Here is a 22,364-nt window from a genome sequence, read left to right on the forward strand (position 1 = left end):
TGAGAACTCAGGTTGACTTGATAGAGGGGGCAAGCTCATTGGCTGGGGTGGTTCTTCCCAGAAGCCCTTGCACAATCCCACGCCCATTCTCTGGGAGGATAAAAAGAGACAGCACTGGGCGCAGAGAGCAGATCGGCCTGAAGAAGGATAAGAGTTGGAGGAGATTCAGAGCCAGGATTCAAGAGAAAGACTCTGAATTGCATCAGGCTTGACGGGGCTCTCTGCAGGAAGGGAAGTCACTTCTAAGGACAAGAGTTAACAGCAACTGCCTGGAGACAACGGTTCACTACAGGAAGAAGAATCTGTCTGAAAGATTTGAGTAGACACAGCAGATCTCTTCCCAGAGAGCGATCTGGCAGCTTCTGGAGACGACAGCTCGCTACAATTGGCGTCCACACGTGGGGCAAGGACTTTTGCTTATCCTGACAAGAGGAGCTAGACCAGACCCTCGCAGGTTTAGGTCTTTATGCAGACACTTTAGCACAGATTAATTACCCTATACCAGTATATGAGCAAATTGCTGCTGCTGCTATCAAAGAATGGGGCACTCTCCCAGGAAGACAAGATAGAGGGGAATCCTTCATGAAAATAGCACAAGGTCTAACTGAACCCTTTGCTGATTTTGTGGGACGTCTGCAGATAGCTGTCAAATGAACTATTGGCGAAAATGCAACTATAGGAATTATAAAACAATTTACTAAGGAAAATGCTAATGAGGTTTGTAAAAGAATTATACTAGGACTACACAAGGATGTTCTTTTAGAGGAGATCATAAGATGCTGTGTCACAGTGGGCACAAATGCCTTTTATTCTCAGGCTAAGATGCAGACTTCTCAAGATCTGAACATGGGAAGACAAGGTCTCTTTTGGCAAGGGACTTCCAGAGAGACTCGCCAATGCTTTCAATGTGGTAAACTGGGCATCTGAAAGCTCAATGTTGGCACATTAGACATGGCATGAGAATAAGACCCAAAACCACATGTCCAAAATGCAACAGAGGTTTCCACTTATTCAGGGAAATGGGAAGCTGGGCCCAGCTACAGGGCCACAGGCCCCCAGGCAAAAAATACTTGGGGCATGATGACAGCTAATGTTACACCCAGAGAGTCTTTAGAAGTTCATTACTCAGACATGATCAATCAGCCAAGAAGCAATCCGATGGGAGAAAGGGATTACAATTGAGGAGAATACAGGTTTTATAACCCACCAGAAGGGTAGTGCCCAGTACAAGGAGCTCCAATATAATCCTGCCAGGTGATATGGAAAGATCCAGAAAGTGGTAAATGGAAGGGACCAGATAGGTTAACTGCTTGGGGGGAGAGGGTTTGCTTGTATCTCTACAGATGGAGAAGGAATCAGATAGGTGTCAATGAGCCATATTCACCTTGTCCATTGGAGAGAGACCCTTGAAACGAAGGAGAAGACTCAAGAAACATCGGGTGGTTCCATCACTGACTGTGCCCACCACTGAAAGAGCATGGCAATTATGGCAATTGACTCATGAACATCAAAAATTATGATATGACTGATGCAGGACTTCAAAACCCTCAGGAATCATTGGATTCCCTGACATGTGAAGTAATGGACAATAGATTGGTTTTAGACTATCTCTTGGCTGCTGAAGGAGGTGCAAGTGTGGTTGTTATCTATATACCCTCCTTCTAGGACTTATGGACATGTATAATTCTTCATGTTGATTCATATTGTTTGTTATATCACTATCTGCATGTATAATTCATGTTTGTTACACCACACTGAGCCTGCGCCAGCTGTGGGAAGAGCCATCACTACTAGGCTGTGTTATATTGCTATGTGCTTCTGTAATATTTCCCATGTTGATGGATTTATATATACCTGTTTCAGAAGAAACTCGCTAATCTGGTTTGACTCCCCATTTCCCTTTGGTATTTTCACCCCCCTTCCTGACAAGTCAGGGAGAGTGTGATCACCTCCTTTTTGGGATTCTTACCTCCATGAGAAGTCAGGGAGGGCATGACCACCTGTGTTCTAAAACAAAAGAAAGTGGGAGATAGAGGGCAGGAACTCTGAAAAGGCATACCTAAGACTCAATATGATTGATTTAATCTTACAACAAGATATTAACTCAGTGGAATTGATGAGATAATAGTTCCCTAATAATATAATGATTGGTTTATACTCAGTATGATGAATTAATGTAATTGTAATAGAATATTTAACAGGTCAGAGTCAGATAAAAGTCAGAGACTGAGATGTACAGACTGCTGACTGGCTGAGACGAGAGACTGTAGATTGGCTGAATGACTGAGACTTCTGGCACAGATTGGGAGACTGAAGGAGACAATAAAGACTGTGGACTTTATTCCTGACTATTCTTGTGGTGATTATTCTGCTGAGACCAAGGCCAAGGCCCTCCAGAAAGCTAACCAGAACATTACAATAGGCTATACTTCAATATAAGTACTTTCCTTTGCAATTCTATGTATTTTATTTTAATGCATTTAAAAAGATTATTCTGACAGTCAAACTAGATTTCACTCAACTGCCAAAGGAGTCCTTAACACAAAAAAAGATTTTAAAACCTTCAATTTAGTCCAGATGAAGATAGTAGACCCAAAGAAGAAAAGTAATTAGTAAAAGTGACAAAGGAAGCTGAGTAGCAAAGCTGGGATTTGAACCTAGGTCTCAAGATTCCAATATCGTGCTTTTTCCACTTAATATTACACTATATTCAAAATTGCTAGGTGTAAAATTAGTCACACTCAATTTGTATATCATACATTTAATATCTTAAAATTACTATATGTCATCATTGATGAAAAGACAAATGAAATTGGGGATTTTACTAGATCTTACCATCTTTAGTAAAATTCTTCCCAACTAAGTCCACAGTCATGAAAACAATGCCTCCTAAACTCAACACCTCTAAGGAATCAGTAATTTTCTCTATGTCATCTCCTGATTTGAGAAGCTGCTTTGCTTTCCTTGGATAATTTATGTGGGATTATTGGTTTTGGTAGTAGTAGCTGTAGGTCTTTGGTAGAATGATAGTAATTACTGTAGTACCTCACCTATGCTGGATAGGCATTTCTGAACAATGAAAACCATATTACCCCCCCTACAAGGAGCACTTATAGAGGCCTTCCTTCCATTAGAAAACTTTGTTCATAATCTAATTAAGATTTTCCAGTGATGACTAATTGAGAATGTAAGAGCTTTAACAGGAGCTATATACACCACTTGATATAAAAATGTCCTAATCCTGATACAGGATTCCTAGCTGCTTGTCTCCTAATTTATCAGATCCCACAAGTTCCAGGAACATACACTTAAAAAAAAAAAAAAAAAAAAAAAAGCTAGATGACACTTCCTGTGACTCACCTCCAGGCATCACATGTCCCACATCTTGCACTGTAAGAGCTGAATTTTTATCTTCAGTATTGACACGGATTACCCCATAACTTAAGCCATTCATTGAAAGAATAGCTCGTCCTGGCAAAGGGGCCCCTGGAACTCCAGGTCTGAGAAGGAAAAAACCAAACTGATTTGGAGTCTAATGTTTTTAATTATGGTGATATTTTAATCGTAATTCTTTCTGATTAAAATACATCAGAAAACCCAATATATTTTCAAAGTATCACAGTTATACAATCACACCATAGAATGATCAGAAGAATGGGTAAGTTTTCATCAGTGTAGAAAAATGCTCTTATATAATGCTTACTATATGCAAAGCAACATACAAAGCCTTGGAATTGGGGAGAAACAAAGTTTATATATATAATACACACAGATAACTATAACAGGCACATTATTGAGGATATAAGATCCAAGGGGGAAATTTATTATTTATTATTGGTGAAAATGGAAAAATGAGAGATTTCATGGAGAAGCTATCATTGTAGTTGGGCTTTAAAGGGTAAGTAGGAATTAAATAGATAAAGGGTAGGAAGAAAGCACACTTCAGTCACAGAAAACAGTGTGAGTAAATGAATGGAAATGGAAATATGGAGGGGATGGAAACACTCTAGTTTTGATAGGAACATGAGAATAAAGTAAGGCCTGAAAGATGAGACAGCATCAGACAAGTAAAAAGTCTTGAATGCCAAGCAGAGGCATTTGAACAGTCGTAGGCAGGAAATATGGAGTCACTGAAGAATTTTTCAGCAGAGGAGTGACATCTAGAAAATTAAACTGGTAGAAGTAAGGATGGTTTAGAGGCTGAAGACATTAGTAATACACAAAAATGTGTTAGGAAGCTATGGAAAAAGTTCAAGAGAATAGTAAAAAAGGGCTTATGCTAGCATAGACATAACAAAAAGAGAGACTATTGTGATGCAGTTTTCTGATATCTGCTATAATCAAGAAAGCTTATTTTAAGTCTACAATACTACCTAACTTAAAAAAATAAAAATATTATGAAAAAAAAGTCTTACTTTAACAGGAGATTAGATTAGGTATGCATGTTTAGATCAATAGTAATGGCAACAGTAAAAAAAACCAAATGAAACCCCTTTTCTCAGGTAATAATTTAAATCTAAGTACTATCATTAGTAACCTTTAATCTCTTGGGCTAGTAAAATACTTCTCTGAACAAAAAGCGTTAGGTAAGCGTCCATGGGCATGCCATTCTATCAGTATTAGGTATTCCTTCTTAGTTGTAACATACAATTTTTTGTTCTGCATTTGATGAACTGAACAGTACCTGCGAATTGCTACAGTCATAGCTTCAGGAGATGTGGCACAAGGACAGATGGCCTCAGGTTTTAGACCATGACTCTGAAACAGACTCAGGAAAGCGTCACAGGATGATACAGACCCTAAGCAAATAGAAAAGATCAACTTTAAACCTGATTACGGTGAATTTCACTATTGCAATTTAAAAAAATATTCTAATGAGAAACTGAGGAAACAAATACATAATATTTTTACTTCAAAGGATTCTAAATGCACATACATTTTCTTAAAACTATTTTATTGATCTATAAGATACAATTATATTGCTGCCAACTTAGACAAATGCATTTCAAAAAAACTCATTTTTACCATTCAACCTATAAATACTATAGATAAAGCTTGGTTATATCAGTAGAGTTTATTTTCAAATTTATTTTTGAAGGGCTGAGCAGGCAGGAGAATGTTATTAGACATTGGTCTTTGGACCAGCAGGATCTCAGTATCAGTAGTAGGTTAGATTTGAAGGGGCCCTCTTTATACAAGTCCAGGTACTTACAGCTTCTGTCAGCTTCACATTCAGCTAATGAAGGCAGCCTTTACTCACTGCTTCATCTAATTTCTTGAGCAGAAATGAACTTTTACAGAATACTTTCTCTGTGAGTCTAGACATAGCTCAAACTGGACCAGCACCTAGTAAAGGAGTTGCTCCAGATAAAGTCAGAATCTTCTCCACTGAATTGCTCAGTCACTATGAATATTTTTCCATATCTAAGGGTCTGACTTTATATACAATGACACTGCTTTCATTTGCTCAAAGTACCTGCCAAATATGATTTTAAGAAGTGACAAAGATGTTTCTCTCTTTGCAGGCTTCATACGTGGTGATCATCTCACAGCCCTTGATAGATGCCTACAAATTCACTGTTGGTTTCTGTCTCTGTAATGAAGATTCTTGTATGCCCAAAGCCCCAAATGTTCTGAATGAATACAGCAGCTTTTGCTCACATTACTATTTTCTGCCACTACAGTCACATTATTCAAGATCATCATATCTGTTGTGTCTCTGATGCCATCAATGAAGAACTGATGATAAGCCAGCCATACAAGTTGACAAACTTGCTCTTAGAAACAGAACTATTCACATTAATCACTGGTACTTTTAGAACTCCATTGGCCTTCATCTTGTATAGACTGTGGACACCTAAAGAATTCTCTTCTGAGATACCTTTGATGCCTTCAGGAGCTGAGAGTGTATGGGGTGAATGAGAATTGTGAATTTCCACCATCATCTTGGATCATGTTTAAGGAGATGCCTATTCTTGAAGTAGAGGATCTATTCATTATATCTGGTATTCTTTATCTTTCTTCCCCTTCCAAACACCCAGAAGAATGACAGTTTTGGAAATGGCAGCAGTTGCATGGTTCTGGGTGAAACAAATGTTTTTACTGTGCCATCATACCTCAGCACCAGGGCTATTAGCATCTCACTGAATACAGGTATCTCCACAAATGGAGGCCATCAGTGATTAAGCTGAGTGCATCTGCTAAAGTTTCATCAAGCCATCTCATTCTTCACAATGTCAAAGTCCTAAGTAGCTAGGCTGCAAGCAGTAACTCTTCAGGGCAGTTTATAAAAGTACTGGAGCATTTTCTACACTGACCATAAAGATCTAGAAAAGACTCCCTGAGGAGGGATGTTGAAGATGGGGTAAGTGTAGCAGCAAGTTACACTGAGAGGAGACACCCCAGCAGTTTAACAAAGCTTCCTAAAATAACTCAATTGTAGGAGGTAAGATGGTGGAATGAGAAGCATTTTTTTGTCTAGCTTACCCAGAGCTTCTTCACAACAGAGTAGAAAATGAACCAATCTGAAATCTGATCATGAAAAGCCAGAAATTTTGGGGAAGAAGGAAAAAAGGAAGACATGGAAAGGCAGAGGGAGGGGAAGAAAAGTGAGAAAAGAGGAAAGAAAAGAGAAGGAAGGAGAGGGGGTAAAAGTAGGATAAAGAGGGGGGGAAAAAAAGAAAAGAAAGGAAGAAAGGAAGGGAGGGACAGATATCTTCAGACACTGGAGAAAGGAGTTGGTCAGGAACATCTGTGATAGTACTAGTAGAGAACATTACAGTGCAGAGAAATAGAAAAAAGGACAAGGGTAGGAAACATTGGGCAGAAAAAATGGAATGAATGTCGTCTGACAGCTCTTTTGTACATTATCAAGTTTTGGGTTCCAGAGGCAGAGTGGAGAGCAGTAATCACAAGTGAGCATAGACTTTATCCCTGTAATGAGAAAGGAACAAGTTCTAGAAACATAGCTACATAGTTCTAAAGCTGAGAACAAAGCAGCAACTCAGTTGTTAGCCAGCACATAAACCTATACTGAAATAAACAGGGGAACAGACCTGGACCAAAAGAAAGTCAGCAGTTCAATTGCTTTAAATCTGAAGAACTTCCCATAAAGGCTATTTATAACTGAGTCTATCAGCCATCTACTGAAACTCAATCACGCAGAAGCTAACAGACCCAAACCTGAGTCAGGAATTTGTAGAGCTCTGGCTTGGAGGGCAGCGAACAGACCTTTCCCAGAATCATACCCCTTTGGGAACAGTGAAAACTTAAGAGGCTCCCAGGATGAGAGGTGAAATCAGGAAAAGAACATGAAAGGACAGGAGCTCAGGTCAGCCTTCCCCTATAAAAGTGGGCAGAGCCTAGCACTAATATAAAGTACAAAGTCAAGAAGGAAGCTGGAAGAATGAACCAAGGAAAAAAAAAAAAAAAGAACCTGACCATAAAGAGTTTCTGTGATAACAGGCAAGATCAAGACTCAAACACAGAAAAGAATGACTTGAAAACATTCACAGATAAAGCCTGGTTTTTTTAGAGTGTTTTTTTTTTTTTTTTTTTTTTAAAGAAGAAAAAGAAAAACTGCCAAATGAGAGCCTTGGAAGAAAGATATGAAAAAAAAAATTATCAGCTTGATAAGAGGTATGAAACTTCACTCAAGTGGATCACAACATAGCATTTTCACTCTTTCTTTTATTGTTTGCTTGCATTGCTGTTTTCCTTTTCAGGTTTTTTTCCTTTCTTTCTAGATCCAATTTTTCTTGCGTAGCAGAATAACGGTATAAATATGTGTGTGTACATATATATATGATTTAACATTATTTTAACATATTTAACATGTATTGGACTACCTGCCAGCTAGGGGAGGGAGTAGGGGGAAGGAGGGGAAAAGCTGGAACAGAAGAAGTTTTGCAAGGGCCAATGTTGAAAAATTACCCATGCATATATTTTGTAAATAAAAAGCTATGATAATAATATAATAAAAATAAAGAATACTATCTAGGAAAAGGACTGGAAAATGAAAGTCTTGTAAAAACAAGAAACATCAATAAAAATGAAAAAGAAACTTCACTCAAGAGAATTATTTCTTGAAAATCAGAATTGGTCATAAATAAATGATTATGGGTAGGGGAGGCAGGAAATTTGGGATGGAAAATTAAATTAAATTAAAAAAACACAAAATAAAACACATTTACTTTGCATGTAATAGCTTAGTATTGTACTCTACTGGCATTTTCTTAGTTTTTTTTAATTATTAAACATTAATCATACATTTGACTGCTATAACCTGTCTACTGATGAGTTTGTTTATACCAAATTGGCAATAAGAACCCTATTAAGATCTGATATTTAAAAGAGAGGGATTAGGAAAGTCCTGATATAGTATATATAATTATTCCAAAACAAAATGATCTTGCTTTTTTTCAGTCAAGAATATCCATGTACTATACACACAGATTATACTACAATAAAAAGATAATTTGATTGACAGAGCACTAGTTGTTTTTATTTCATGTAAGAATACATTGCATAGAAGTGAATAGGTGTATTTTATAAAAGGAAAATAAAATAAGTCAGAAGAAAGTAGGTTCCAAGAGGCATACCATATAAATACTCACAAGGATTAGCTCCATCAGTCACAATTAGCATGCGGAGAGAACTCAAACTCACATCTCTTTGGTCCCGATGTGCCATCATTGCCCAGTGTAAATCTCGACATTTTACTAAAGCCACTTTGGCTGTAAATTCAAAAGAGAAAAGTTATCATAGAAAAAAAGTTAAATCCAGTCATTTGTTACTCTGATGAAATCAACTTCTATTTTAGGGATTGTGGCATACAGTTAATGAAAATTCAAATGTTTTTTGTAAAACACTCTTTAAGAAAACTGTGCTCACAAGTTTGTAGAGTACTAGATACAGGGCACTGATTGCTTATAAGGAGATGGTGGCAACTATAACCTCTATTCTAATCCCAGTATTCCAATATTACTAGCAATGCAACTTTTTTCAGTTCAATGTTTATTTGAAAGCACTTAAATTAAAGTGTATTCATCTCAATTTGTGAACAAGGATGCTAAGGAAGGTTAAGTAAATAATTTACTCAAATCTACAGCAATTAAACCTTTATGTTTTAGCTAAACTGCCATGCTCTGAGAACTACATATTACCAAGACAATATCTCATATCTCTCTCCACCCACCAAAACTGTAGTCAAAATGGCTATTAATTTTAGAAGGTGTCTGTGACTACCTTTATGAGTATGTACTCGCTGGACCCAAGATAGGGGACAAGTCTTCATCACTGAGTAGGGAACACTAATTGTGTGCATCTTATTCATTACATTCTGAAAAGCAACAAAAGATACAAAGTAACATCATTACAATGCCAAACATAAGATGTAGCATGCCACAAAATGAGAAAAGTAGACAAATTCCAAATGTAATTATGTATAACCACCAACAGTAGGAAAAGAGATGAGGTAAAGTCTCTGAAAGGTCTACATATGGTGTTCATAGTATCTTTTAGGAAAAGAGCCATCATAGCAGATGGTTTTTTATTTCTATCTCATACGTACTCTTATATAAAGGGTATAATAAGCAAGTAATGGAGTGATACATTCCTTTTTATTTTGATTAACATTTACACTGTACATCTGAATAAACTAAAAAACAATAGTTAGCTAAAAGGACTATTTCAAATAAAACAACAAGTTTTATAAAATCTTGTTACTCAATTTACACAGTAGGTTTATTAGTCAGAAGAGCTTACCGCAAATATGCCATGCCACAGCCCAGCATCCTTTTTGATATCTAATACATTCACTATGGTTTCCCCTATAAAAGAAAAAATGAAAAAAAGCTTGATAACCAATGATATCGTCAAAGTGAAAAATCATTAAGTAGCCAAAGTAGCAACATACTATCACTTGCCTTAATTCGTACAATTTCTTACCTGAAAGTGCTATGACTGCATCTACTTCATAGTTTCAGGTTTGGGGATTTAGTAATTTATTTATAAACTGTCAAAGGACTTCAAGTTAACCTGTGATCACTGGGAAATATGTTACTGATGTTCACTAATTGCAGCATATTAAGTACTTCACACAACTTGTTAGAAGATAGATGCCTTTTTTTTCCCCCTGAGGCCAGGGTTAAGTGACTTGCCCAGGGTCACACAGCTAGGAAGTATTAAGTATCTGAGACCACATTTGAACTCTGGTCCTCCTGAATTCAAGGCTGGTGCTCTATCTACTGCACCACCCAGCTGCCCCCCTCCCCCCAGATGCCTTTTAAAGAAATATTTTAAGAGGCAAATCACCACATGGTACATAACAAAAATGATGACTATAAAACCTGCACCTACATATTGCTAAATCTTTCTTATATTTTGTTTGAGCTAAAGTTATGTGACTCTCCTGCCAAATTTATAAGTACTTCTGACTGAGGGTCAGATGAAGTCTATGTTGTTATGCAGCCAGAAAAATTAAGCTAAAACTTTTTTTTTTTTTTTAAAGTAAATCTCTCAAAATCAACCTTATTTGATTTACCCAGAATTAGGTTTATCCCTTACATTATTATAAAGCCAGAAAGACCAACCCGTGGGAATCAAAGCAAGAATGGATATGAGTGAAGCAGTTCAAACTATGAATATTTTTATTCTAAATGTAAACAATCAACAAGGGGTTTATCAATTGACCTCGGTGACGATGTTAGTAAATCTGAAAGTAATACAATGAGGGTAGCTTTGGAATGTGAGCTGACCTTCAGAATAGTTGCAGGCCTGTGACAAAGCCTGGCAGTGAGACAGCATGGCAATTCGAGATACTGTAACTCCCATGACACTCCCTTCCTTGCTTGTCTTATACTGAGGGGGAAAAAAAAAGAGGCATAATTAAAGAGTGATTTCTAACCCCAAAGTTTATAAAACTCCATAGGAGTTTATTTTTGATAAATAAAATAAATTTCTTCCTTCTTTAAGTCATTGAATTTTAAAAAGGCCAAGCACTACACAGGACTTAAAAGATTCCCCACAATGGACCCTAGATGTTTCAATCATGTGAATATCCACATGGAAATGAAATATGCTTTTTTGGAACATAAGATAACTATGGATTACATGTTGTGTTATTGCCTGTTAGAATCTAGATAAGACTGAGTCCAATGCTCTTAGTTGACAGATAAAGAGCCCAAAGTTCAGAGAAGTGAGGGGAGTGCTTCAGGTGACACAGCCAGTTATCTCCAATGGGCTCTATCTATCTATCTATCTATCTATCTATCTATCTATCTATCTATCTATCTATCTATCTATATAACAAGGGTTTGTCTATAGTTACTAGCCTGTTGTGTCCTCCATTAGAATGGGAACTCTCTAAGGGCAGAAACTATGTCCCTTGTATCCCTATGTCTTGTGTCCCCAGTGCTTAGTACAGTGATTGGTACACAGTAAGTACTTAATAAATGTCTACTGCCCGAATTTCCACATTAAACTTTGACAACACACCATCTAAGAATCTAGTTAATTGCTGCTTATCCCATTTGCTTTGTTTTATATATTAGTTTGCAGTTTAATATAGTTTACAATTTTATAATTCAAAGTTGTCAGTTGACAAGCATTTATTAAGTGCTTATTATGTGTCAGGCACTGTGCTAAGTACTTGAGAGGGGCCTAGGAACCTATTTCATTCAATCACCCTTCTCTTGGCCCTCAATGTTACAGATGAGAAAACCAAGATCTGAAGAAGTTAAGTGACCAGTCAAAAAAAGCAGGGAGTAGTCAGGGTAGAATTTGAACTCAGGTGTTCTGAATCCCAAAATTGCTCTTTCCTTTACATTACAAGGCTTTTCCTTCTTTTGTTCACTTCTTCATAGCTCTCTGGCAAAGCAAAAATGGCAGAATCATTTATTCTTTCCTTCATATCTCCTTATCTACTTCTTTGAAGATCATTGTGGGCTGGATGCCTGATATTATTTATTACTACCTCTCCAGCTCCATGTTGTAAATTCCACATCCTTCAACCCCAAGACTAATGGGTTTCTATCAGTAGAGAGGAAGGTAGGAAGAAACACTGCAACAGTACCATTAGAAAGTACTTTCATTTTAATTATATGGAAATTTGACATAGAAGTGTTAGCTGTTCCTTCTAATACTAAAACTCCTATAAAATGAAGTTTTTTTGAGATGTTTATTTATCATTATAGCAGAAAGTTTATTGATATTTCCAAGCCTATCTCAGAATTTACCTCTATGTAGGCAGGTTCAATGCTGGCTGGTGAGATGTGTGGCTGCCAGTCTTTAGGTGATTTAGAAAGGTACTTGGAATCTGTCACCACCCACTTAAGCCTTGGCCAACCTAAATCAAGTCCAAAGAAAACAATTAGTGATTTTAGTTGTTAGGGAAAGAGTTTATGCTCAAATGGATCTTTGCAAATCCAGATTCCTTTATTTTAAATTTTACTTAATTTTAAATGAAATTAAGATTCTTAGTTGTAAAACAATACAACTTAATAAAAGAACTGATTTTGCCAGTTTTTACTGACAATGAGATTATTCCTTTCTCTCCATTTGCTTATCATTTTATAAAATGGTTCCTAACAGTACACTTTTATCACAGAATACAATTTTATAAATGGTCCAACATTTTCAAGTCCTAGAAAAGTTCAGTAACTTATCCAACAAATAAGAATAGAGCCAAGAATTCCAATTCCTTAGTTCAGGATATGTACTTGCTTCTCTCTTTTAGCAAGTATTTTCTAGTGTTTCTTGTTGAATTAAGCACTTACGCCTTTACTGACTGCAAAAGAGTGCTCAACAATGGGTGGCTTAGACTTTACATGTAAGTTATTTGAAATAAGCAATAATTTTGATTTCCTTTTATTATGTGACAAGCTTGGTCACATATATGTGCTTCTGATAGGTTTCTTCTACTGACAAGAGCCTTCCTAAAGCGGGATTCACCCAATTATTCATAGTTAGAAGAACAATTTTTAAAAAATAAATGCTAACTTATTATGAAGAAAACATATTTGTCAAAGCCAAACAATACAAACACCAGAGTTCTGAAGGTTGGAAAAAGATAATTCTGGACTGGGAATTTGTACTATACACTAGTATGTTAGGAAGATGGGTGAAGTAAGGGGAATATTAAGGACTACAATAGAGTTGGATAAAATATTTTTCTTTTCAAGGAGCTGCCCCCTCAACAATTTCAAACAATTTTCTTCTGCTAGTTTCATTTGGCATTTCACATCCAAGGATTAACATTTTGTCATGATGTAAGACATATAACTCAAATATACAGGGTGATCACTTACACAAATGAACATATTAGAGGAAGGTCATAGCCTAAATTTGGAACTATGCTCAAAAAGTTATCAAACTGTGCATACCCTTTGACCCAGCAGTGCTACTACTGGGCTTATACCCCAAAGAGATCTTAAAGAAGGGAAAGGGACCTGTATGTGCAAGAATGTTTGTGTCTGCCTCTTTGTGGTGGCCAGAAACTGGAAACTACGTGGATGCCCATCAATTGGAGACTGGATGAATAAATTGTGGTATATGAATGTTATGGAATATTATTGTTCTATAAGAAATGACCAATAGGATGATTTCAGAAAGGCCTGGAGAGATTTACATGAACTGATGCTGAGAGAAATAAGCAGAACTAGGAGATCATTATACACTTCAACAACAATAGTATATGATGATCAATTCTGATGGACGTGGCCCTCTCCAACAATGAGATGAACCAAATCAGTTCCAATAGAGCAGTAATGAACTGAACCAGCTACGCCCAGCGAAAGAACTCTGGGAGATGACTATGAACCACTACATAGAATTTCCAATCCCTCTAATTTTGTCCGCCTGCATTTTGGATTTCCTTCACAGGCTAAATGTACACTATTTCAAAGTCCGATTCTTTTTGTTCATCAAAACAACTGTTTGGCCGTGTATACATATATTGTATTTAATTGATACTCTAACATATTTAACATGTATTGATCGACCTTCCATCTTGAAGGGGGGAAGGAGGGGAAAAATTGGAAAAAAAAGTTTTGGCAATTGTCAACATTATAAAATTACCCATGCAAATATCTGGTAAATAAAAACTATTATTATTTATTTTAGATGCCTAAATAAACTTATTTTGTCTAAACTAATTCTTATGATACATTCTGTATTAATAATAACAGTCAATTTCTAATAAACCCACCACTCTCATCCCATACCTAATCACAAAATTTAGTTAAACTACATTATCTAATAATAGTTATTGCAACTGACTGTACATAGAATGCCCCATTTTCTTTAGTTTGCTGTTTTAAAGAAGGGTATGTATTAACCTTAGAATTGAAAGCCAACACTTTTTTGTGTGTGTTTTGGCTGAATTTTGTTATTTTTTGATACCTTTTAACTTATAGCTAACACCTATTATCACAGAACAGAAGAGGTGGGAGGTCCAGTTAACCCAACCCATACATAACAACATGACTAAAAATTCTTCATACAATGTACTACATAATCCGTCATCCAGCCTTTGCTGTGAAACTTCCAGGAAAGGGAAATTCACTACCTCCCATTATAGTCAATTCAACTTCTGGATAGCTTGGATCAATCAATCAATCAACAATAAATACCAGTGCCAGATGCTATATTGGTGATACAAGTGCAAAGAATGAAACAGTATCTATTTATGAGGAGCTCATATTCTAATGGACATATATAGAATATAATATAATTTAAACATAAATACATACAAAGCAACTAAATACAAGGTAGTTTTGGAGGGAGGAAGGGTCTTGGCAGCTGCAGGGCTCACGAGAGGTTTCATGTAGAAAATGGTGTTTAAGCTGGGTCACACAAAAAGAGAGGGACTCTATGAGTTGGAGTTAAAGTTAAAAATTTTGTCCTATAGGCATTAGAAAGCCACTGGCATTGGTTCAATAGGAAAGGCTCACATGCAGATCTGCAGTTAAAGAAAATTATGCTGTGGAGGATGGACTAAAATGGTGAGAGTTTTATGGCAGGTTAACCAAAGGGGAGATCAAATGTAGTAATCTAGGAAGGAGGTAAAGTAGGCCTGAACTAAGGTGGGAATTTTGTGAGTACAAGAAGAGTCAGATCTGAGAGATGCCAGGCCAAATTATGCCTCTGAAACTTGTTCCAATTGTTCATGGTTTTGTCTTCTCTGACAAATAAAAGAACTTAAATCACTATTTCACATGCTAGCCTCCTATCAAAAACTTTAAAATAGTTATTACCATTTCTTCCTAGGCTATATATCTTTACTTTGTTTAATCAATTTTTATATGGCAAGATCTTGAGACTAGTCACTATGCTGACTTTCTTACTCTGTATAATCTCTCTTCACACACCAATGTCCTTCCTTAGATTGAAGTTTCATAAGAAGAATAAAATTCTCCAGATGTCTATATGTCTATATATTTCTATATTGGAATATTATTCCTTTCTCTATGCTGCCTGAAATGTTAACATTAACTTTTTGGTACCATAATCACTTCTTCACTAAAAATTCCAAATCTTTTCAGACACACATAGCTAATTCTGCCTTCTCTATCTTATAATTGTGAAACTGACTTTCTGAACCCAAGTAAGTTTTCCACTAACCTTTAAACTGTACAATTTCTCCATTCTGAGTTTTTGGAAGCCCCTTCAGACAAACCTCACTGGTGAGAGCCAAGGTAACACCGCAACTTCCCAGTAAGAAGCCAATCTGCTGTCCTCCAGCATCCTGTGCAGGGAATAATCCAGCCTTAAGATCAAAGTAGTAAAAAAAACTGACCTTACACTTACCAAAAATCTAACACAGGGTAATTCTGTGTCACTTGTGTGCTAATGTTACGTATCTGTCGATAGCTTGAAATTTAAGTAGTAACAATCTTCTTATACAGAATTGAAAAATATTATCTTATGGATAACAAATTAAACTTTATACCAAGCTGTTACATACTGTTGAGAATTGTTCCCCCCCCCCAATTTCCCACTTTTTCATGGATCAAAAATGATGCTCTTTCGTTTTGATTGAGATAAATAATAGAACTGCTCTCAAAGGGACTAGTTTCCCATTCACTAAGTGTCCCATTAATTAAACAATCAATACACAATGCTAAATGGTTAGAACTATGCTAATTATTCAGGATAGAAAGATGCCCCTATACTCTTATATAACTTAAGATAAATCTCTTAAATTCCCTAAGTCTTAGAACAAAAAGGAGATGGGAAATTCCCCCAAAGTTCTCCCACAGCTCTACATCTATGATCTTGTGTACATATGGAAAATATATGTTTCTACAACTTGTATCACTTCTCAGGAAAACTGTCAGAAAGTAAGCACCTTACTCTCAGTGTAACTGAAATACACTATCCAAAATAAATGATGATGTCCTATCCCACCATCAAGCCTTTTCGCTCTGTAAATATTACCTTTCTAGTAAGTGGCACTTCAATAGGTACAGGGATCACTTCTGCTAGGAGACATCCATAAAAAGCCACCATGAACATGACAGGATCATTATTGGGGTAGACCAGGGCGACCTAAAATTCATGATGACATTCAATTAAAGGGGATATAAAGATAGAGTTCTCAATGTCAGTGTCAAAAAATGCTTATAATGCAAAGATTCAAATATAAATAAGCTGTTTAGAGTAAATTAAAATAACAAAAATAAAACAGCAAATTATTCTAAAAATATCTTGGCCTTCCTATGGGTAAATGTCAGTTTTGATGAACAGTAATGAAATTGTTATTTTCTGAGCCTGTTCCCAAGATAGGATAAATTTGGGGACTATTCTTAGTATTAAGCATTAATACTAGCTACTATTAAAGGCACATGACAATTTTATAAAATGTACAGTAGGAATGACCCACTTAAAAAAACACATTCTGGGAATCCAAAGATGACTCTGTATTCCACTAAAGTAAAATTATTTTACTTTTTTTTTATTTTTTGGCATAAATTTTTTCCCCCAAAATGCTTGCTGCCACATTAAAAATATATATATATTTAAAAGGTTAATCCAATGAACGTTTTGATCTTGAAAAAGTCAATCTTATATTCATGTTCTTAATGGAAGCTTGACAAGAAGTTGTATAATCTCAAAATGCTCCATGAAGCGAAACTGGTAATTTAGCTGCCAAGAAATTAACATACTTTAAAAAAATAAGTATTTTTCCAAACCACCTCAAATTTAATAAATATCTAAAGTAAAAAAAGACATCTGTATTTCAAAGATATATGAAAGATTTTTAATTTGGCTCCTCTTTGAAAGTAATATATAATGGAGGGAAATAAAAATTGACAAAGGTTTTTGGGTATTAATGATAAAACAAAATAAAATGGTAGCCCAATCACTATTTCTGCTACTCAAAGTCCCAAAGTTCTGCTTGAAGGTCATTAGGCTGTAAAAGACTTAAAGTCTTCTTTTTTTTGCTGTTTTAGCAGCCTATAACTTAACTGATTAACAAGTAAAGAGATGGAAACATGAAGCAAAAAACTGGTCAAAATAAAAGGTTAACACTTCCCTTCAATCCAAGAACACTAAAATTACAATGCAGTATTATGCCTAAGAAAAGAATAGATGCAAACAATTTTTAAATAAATACTTTATTGATATTCTTTTAAAATATCATTGTCATTTCAATGACCCCACCATTCCTCTCATTTTAAAGAAAGAAACAAGAAAAAAAAATTTTTTTAATTTTAAAAATTACCCTATCTCCAGGTTTTAATACTGGTTCATTTTTTGTCCCCAATTTATTAAGCAATGTGTAGGCCAACTTGAGACTTCTGCTCCATAATTTTCCTAGAAAGAAAAAGACAATTTTTCAATAGATTACATAGATCAAATTCATCTGCTGCCTAAACAACGTGATTTCCACACCAAAAAAAAAAAAAAAAAAAAAAAAGCAATGGAAGTGCTCCTATGGAGACACTGAATAAGCTAGGGAAAGAACAATAAAACAAAGTCTAATGTGGTTCAATTTCATCAAACAAAATGTTTTCAGTTTGACTACTATTTCCCACTCGTTATTCTAGGCTCAATCATCATAATCTTTGTTTAAAGACAAAAACAAAAAGGGCCCTTTCCTCATGGAATCCATATTCGACTGGCAAAGTTTCTGACAAGAAATCAATGTGTAAATCAATTGATATTGTAAAGTGCATCTTCATGCTTACTGTTATTATTGGTATCTATTATTTCCGATGTACATATTTCATCTGTCTCATAAGATGGTCCTACTTACGGAAAAGGATCATTTTAAAGCTTCTTTGGCATGTCCACAAACAGTGCATTGAAAAAGAAATGTCTGATTTTTTAAAATGCTAATTTAATTGAAACAATTTATTTTTATATCACATTCATTTTCAAATATATCCTTCTCAAATCCCACATTGTAAGAATACCCCTTGTAACAAAAAATAAAAGACAGTCCACAGGTAGATTTTATGTAACTGTGTTTTTTCTTTCTTTGTTACAATGGAGGAATCATTCAACAGTGGTGGAAAAGAATAACTAGAAATGACTGCTGCAAAAAAAAAAAATGCATTCTTTGTAAATTGCATTTTTATAAACTCAAGGGTTTTGATAAATTGGTTCGAGATATTTTTTTTAATATTTTATGGCTATTCTGAATAGGATTATCTCTTGATTATATCCTGGCTTTTATTATTACTGTATAGAAACACTGTTGATTTTTGTGCACTGACAATATATCCTTTTACTTTACTAAAGTTATCAACTGCTTTATTAGTTCTTTGATGATTTTCTAGAGTTTTTAAAGTAAGCTATCATGACAGCATCAATTAGAAATTTTTTTTTACCAAAGTTGATGCCATTAAATCCTTAATCTGGTCTTACTGATATCACCAGATTTTAAAAACTATCTCAAACAACAGTGGGGAAATTTTGTTCCTGAATTTCTTGAAAGTTTCTATTTTTTTTCCAACTACAAATAATGTTAGTTTGGGGTTTTAGATACATATCATTTGTAGTAAAAATGAATGAACAATGGCCTGCAAATTTATAAATTCCTACAAATTAATTATCTATTTTACTAGAATATTATTAGTGTTGCATTTCTACCTTTAAATATTCTTCCTCATGCTCAGCATAGCAAGTGTTAGGAAGTCTCTTTACTTCCCTGCTACCAAACCTTTCTTTAGAATATTAAAATATTGGCAGACCTTCAACCATTACTATGGAAAATATAAATACTTGACAATATATTTAGCACTGATGAGCCAATTACCTAATTTAAGAGGACTGCTGAAATACTGAGGTTAGTAATTATTCACTATCATGCTAAAAAATTGTTATTTTTGTCTGCAAAGCTCCTACCATACATAATTCTGGAAAAACTGTCCTTTTTTTGCCATAAGCTCATGTATCTTATAATATCCCAGAAATAGGAGAACAGGCAGGAATTGAAATTTCTTAAACTCACCATATGTTAGAGTATAAACTGGCTTCCCCGTAACATCAAGTGCAGTCAGACAAGGGCATTTGGCCTGCGTGGTTCCCCATCGTTGCAGTGCTGATTCTAGAGCAGGGGGCCAGTTACAGATAACTCCTAATGGCTCTCCCTTCACAGGAGTCATCTGACGTCCTTCTGGTTTAGGCTGGTTTGGGTCTGGCTGAGGTACTATATATATAAAAGGAAACTGTATTTGGTTAAAAGGAGACATAAAAGAATCAAAATACTCATGGACTTTAAGCTCTTATTTGCAATTTAATTTTTCCTTTCTTACAAAATTGCTGTATTAGAAGAGACTTGAAAGAATAGCCAATTCAATTAGTACTTGAACTGGCATAGCAAAGGCAAGACTTATGACTAAGTGATCATCTAGCCATCATTTGAAGACTATCAAGTGAAATTAACTCACTACTTGTGGAGATAAACTCACTGCTCACCTTAACTTAGTTTTAAATTCACTTTAGAGTTGAGTTCAATTCATCTTAAATATTTAATAAGTGTCCAGTGGGTAAGCAAGGCACTATAGCTATAGATACTAATATTCAAAGTAGGTCTAATTTATTTGTTCATTTCTCTGTGAAGAAAATTTTTCAATCTGTTTTAGATGACTCATTAAAGAAGAAAGAAATTATTATAAACAGCTATATATTATATACCAAGCTCCTACCATGTCTCGAGCAGTTGTTTAGGGGATATAGTTGTTTAGGGCACAAAAACACAATTTCCCCTGTTCTCAAGGAGCTAAAACTTTACTAAGCAAAATAACATGTATATGTTAAGTATATATAGAATAAATATGTAATAAATCCAGGAAAGTTCAATAAGAAAGGACATTAGCAGAAAAGGGCATTTAGGGGGAGATATCAAAAAATGTTTCAGATAAAAGATGGGACTTGAGCCGAGTCTTGAAGCCAGGGATTCTAGAAGGTGGAAGTAAGGTGGCAATAAATTTCAAGCATGGAGGATAAATAGTTGGTCTGGAAAAGTTTGTTCAAAACTTTTTCAACAATAAAGAGTAGTAAAATATCATAGTGAACAAAGAGTTAAAAAGAAGTAAAATGGTTAATTTTGATCACATAAAATTAAAAAGTTTCTGTACAAACAAAACTAATAGTGCCAAAATGAGAAAAAATTAAGGAAAAAATCTTTCCAAGTTTCTTTGAAAAAGGTCTCATTTTTAAGCATATATGGAATTTGAATCAAATTTACAGGAAAAAGACAGTTCTATGTATATTAATTTTATGATTGTAAATCAATGCATAAATAGTCAAAGACTATGAATATCTAATTTTCAGAGAAAGAAATTCAACCATCAATAGCCACTTGAAAAAAAAGATGTTCTAAATAGCGAATAATTAAAAAAATACAAGTTAAAATAATCCTGAGGTACCACCTCACATCCATCAGATTGGTTAAGATGATAAGAAAGGAAGATGACAAAGGCAATGAAAAAATGAGTACATTATTACACTATTAGTGAAGCTGTAAATTAGTTTAACTACTCAGGAAAGCAATTTGAAAATGTGTATGCTCTTTGACTAAGCAATTCCATGACTAGCTCTATCCCCAAAGAGATCAAAACTGGTGGATCCTTAGATACAAAAATATATATATTCTTTATGTGGTGGAAAAGAACTGAAATCTGAAAGGATATCTATCAAGTGGAAAATGGGTGAACAAGTGTAGGTGTATGAATATGAATTAATACTAATTGTGCTACTAAATAAGGAGGGGATGGTTTCATAAAAATCTGAATACAGCAAGCTTTTAATAAAAATTTGTTGACGGTGATATATAATAAATAGTTAATGATCATTCTATTACTTTTTCTGAAGTCCTGAACAGTCTATCCCAAAGAGAAATTTTCCTATCCAGAACCACAATAGCACTTAAACATATTTGACTGTTACTAGTAATTGCTTGTTTTATTAGTTATCTTTTTAATTAATTAGATCTCATTTCATTTGAGTCAAAGCTCTCTGAGGTAACTGTATTTCTCCATGCCCCTGAGCACCTAACAATGTATCTGGCACATAATGGATTTTCAAAGGCAGATTAAATATTTAAGGTCATATTTCAAATCTTTTCCCAAATTTGATATTACATGAAAAACTACCTAGCTACATACTATGTGTTAATTCAGTGTCCTCAAGTTAATTTCTTTTTAGAATGCAAGATATATCTACATTTATCTGTGTATTTGCATTGGCCATTCCTCAGTGAATCACTGAAATGTATCTTCCTTTTCATTTCTACCTTCTAGATCTCTTATTTCAAGATTCAGTTCAAGTAACACCTTCTACATGAAATCTTTCCTGATGTCCTTCATACTCCAGCTCCCACTAAATGCTTACCACTCAATGGAGATCATTAGATCTTGAAACAGATCTGATGCCCTTTGTTTAAAAAATAAGTTCATACTTTGTGTCCAGCACATATATTAGTACCTTCTACAATTTCTTCAGAATCATCTACAAAATATTCCTTTAAGGGAGGCCTTTTGGGTCGTTTCAGAGTATTTAGAAGTTGTTGAATTTTTGTAGAGACTCTACTATTGACAGGGACACCTACAAGAAAGAAAATTATTAAGTTAAATTGTGAAATTCATGGAATATAATGATTTAAAATTCATTTCTCAACATAGGCACTTCTATTTTTTGTGATATGAACTTCTTCCAAAGTCTGAATTGATTTTGGTGGCATCAATCACCTACAAATACGTACACATTAATTTTTATGATCATAATAAAAAATAAAATTAGTAAATTAGTACATCACTCCAACATTTTATTTCTTTCTTCAAGTTTTATCTTGGGGGTTCTTAATCTGAGATCTGCAGATGCCTAAGAGCTCTTTGGATAGACTTTCAGCAGTC

The 22,364-nt window shown here is 34.9% G+C and overlaps 1 protein-coding gene across 1 annotated transcript in view; it reads right to left on the reverse strand.

The window, feature by feature from the left end:
- DIP2B (disco interacting protein 2 homolog B) overlaps window positions 1-22,364 on the reverse strand; it is a 192,624-nt gene that overhangs the window by 52,299 nt on the left and 117,961 nt on the right. The window contains exons 7-18 of the mRNA XM_074270405.1: window positions 21,937-22,056; window positions 19,460-19,657; window positions 17,726-17,817; window positions 16,438-16,548; window positions 15,622-15,745; window positions 12,237-12,346; window positions 10,758-10,860; window positions 9,766-9,830; window positions 9,247-9,340; window positions 8,616-8,735; window positions 4,685-4,799; window positions 3,361-3,500 (exon numbers count right to left, since the gene is read on the reverse strand). Coding sequence (XP_074126506.1) covers window positions 3,361-3,500; window positions 4,685-4,799; window positions 8,616-8,735; window positions 9,247-9,340; window positions 9,766-9,830; window positions 10,758-10,860; window positions 12,237-12,346; window positions 15,622-15,745; window positions 16,438-16,548; window positions 17,726-17,817; window positions 19,460-19,657; window positions 21,937-22,056 — 1,392 coding nt within the window. The remainder of the gene's footprint in view (window positions 1-3,360; window positions 3,501-4,684; window positions 4,800-8,615; window positions 8,736-9,246; window positions 9,341-9,765; window positions 9,831-10,757; window positions 10,861-12,236; window positions 12,347-15,621; window positions 15,746-16,437; window positions 16,549-17,725; window positions 17,818-19,459; window positions 19,658-21,936; window positions 22,057-22,364) is intronic.

The sequence above is a fragment of the Sminthopsis crassicaudata genome, chromosome 5 (genome assembly GCF_048593235.1).
Source record: "Sminthopsis crassicaudata isolate SCR6 chromosome 5, ASM4859323v1, whole genome shotgun sequence".
Lineage (NCBI taxonomy): Eukaryota > Metazoa > Chordata > Mammalia > Dasyuromorphia > Dasyuridae > Sminthopsis > Sminthopsis crassicaudata.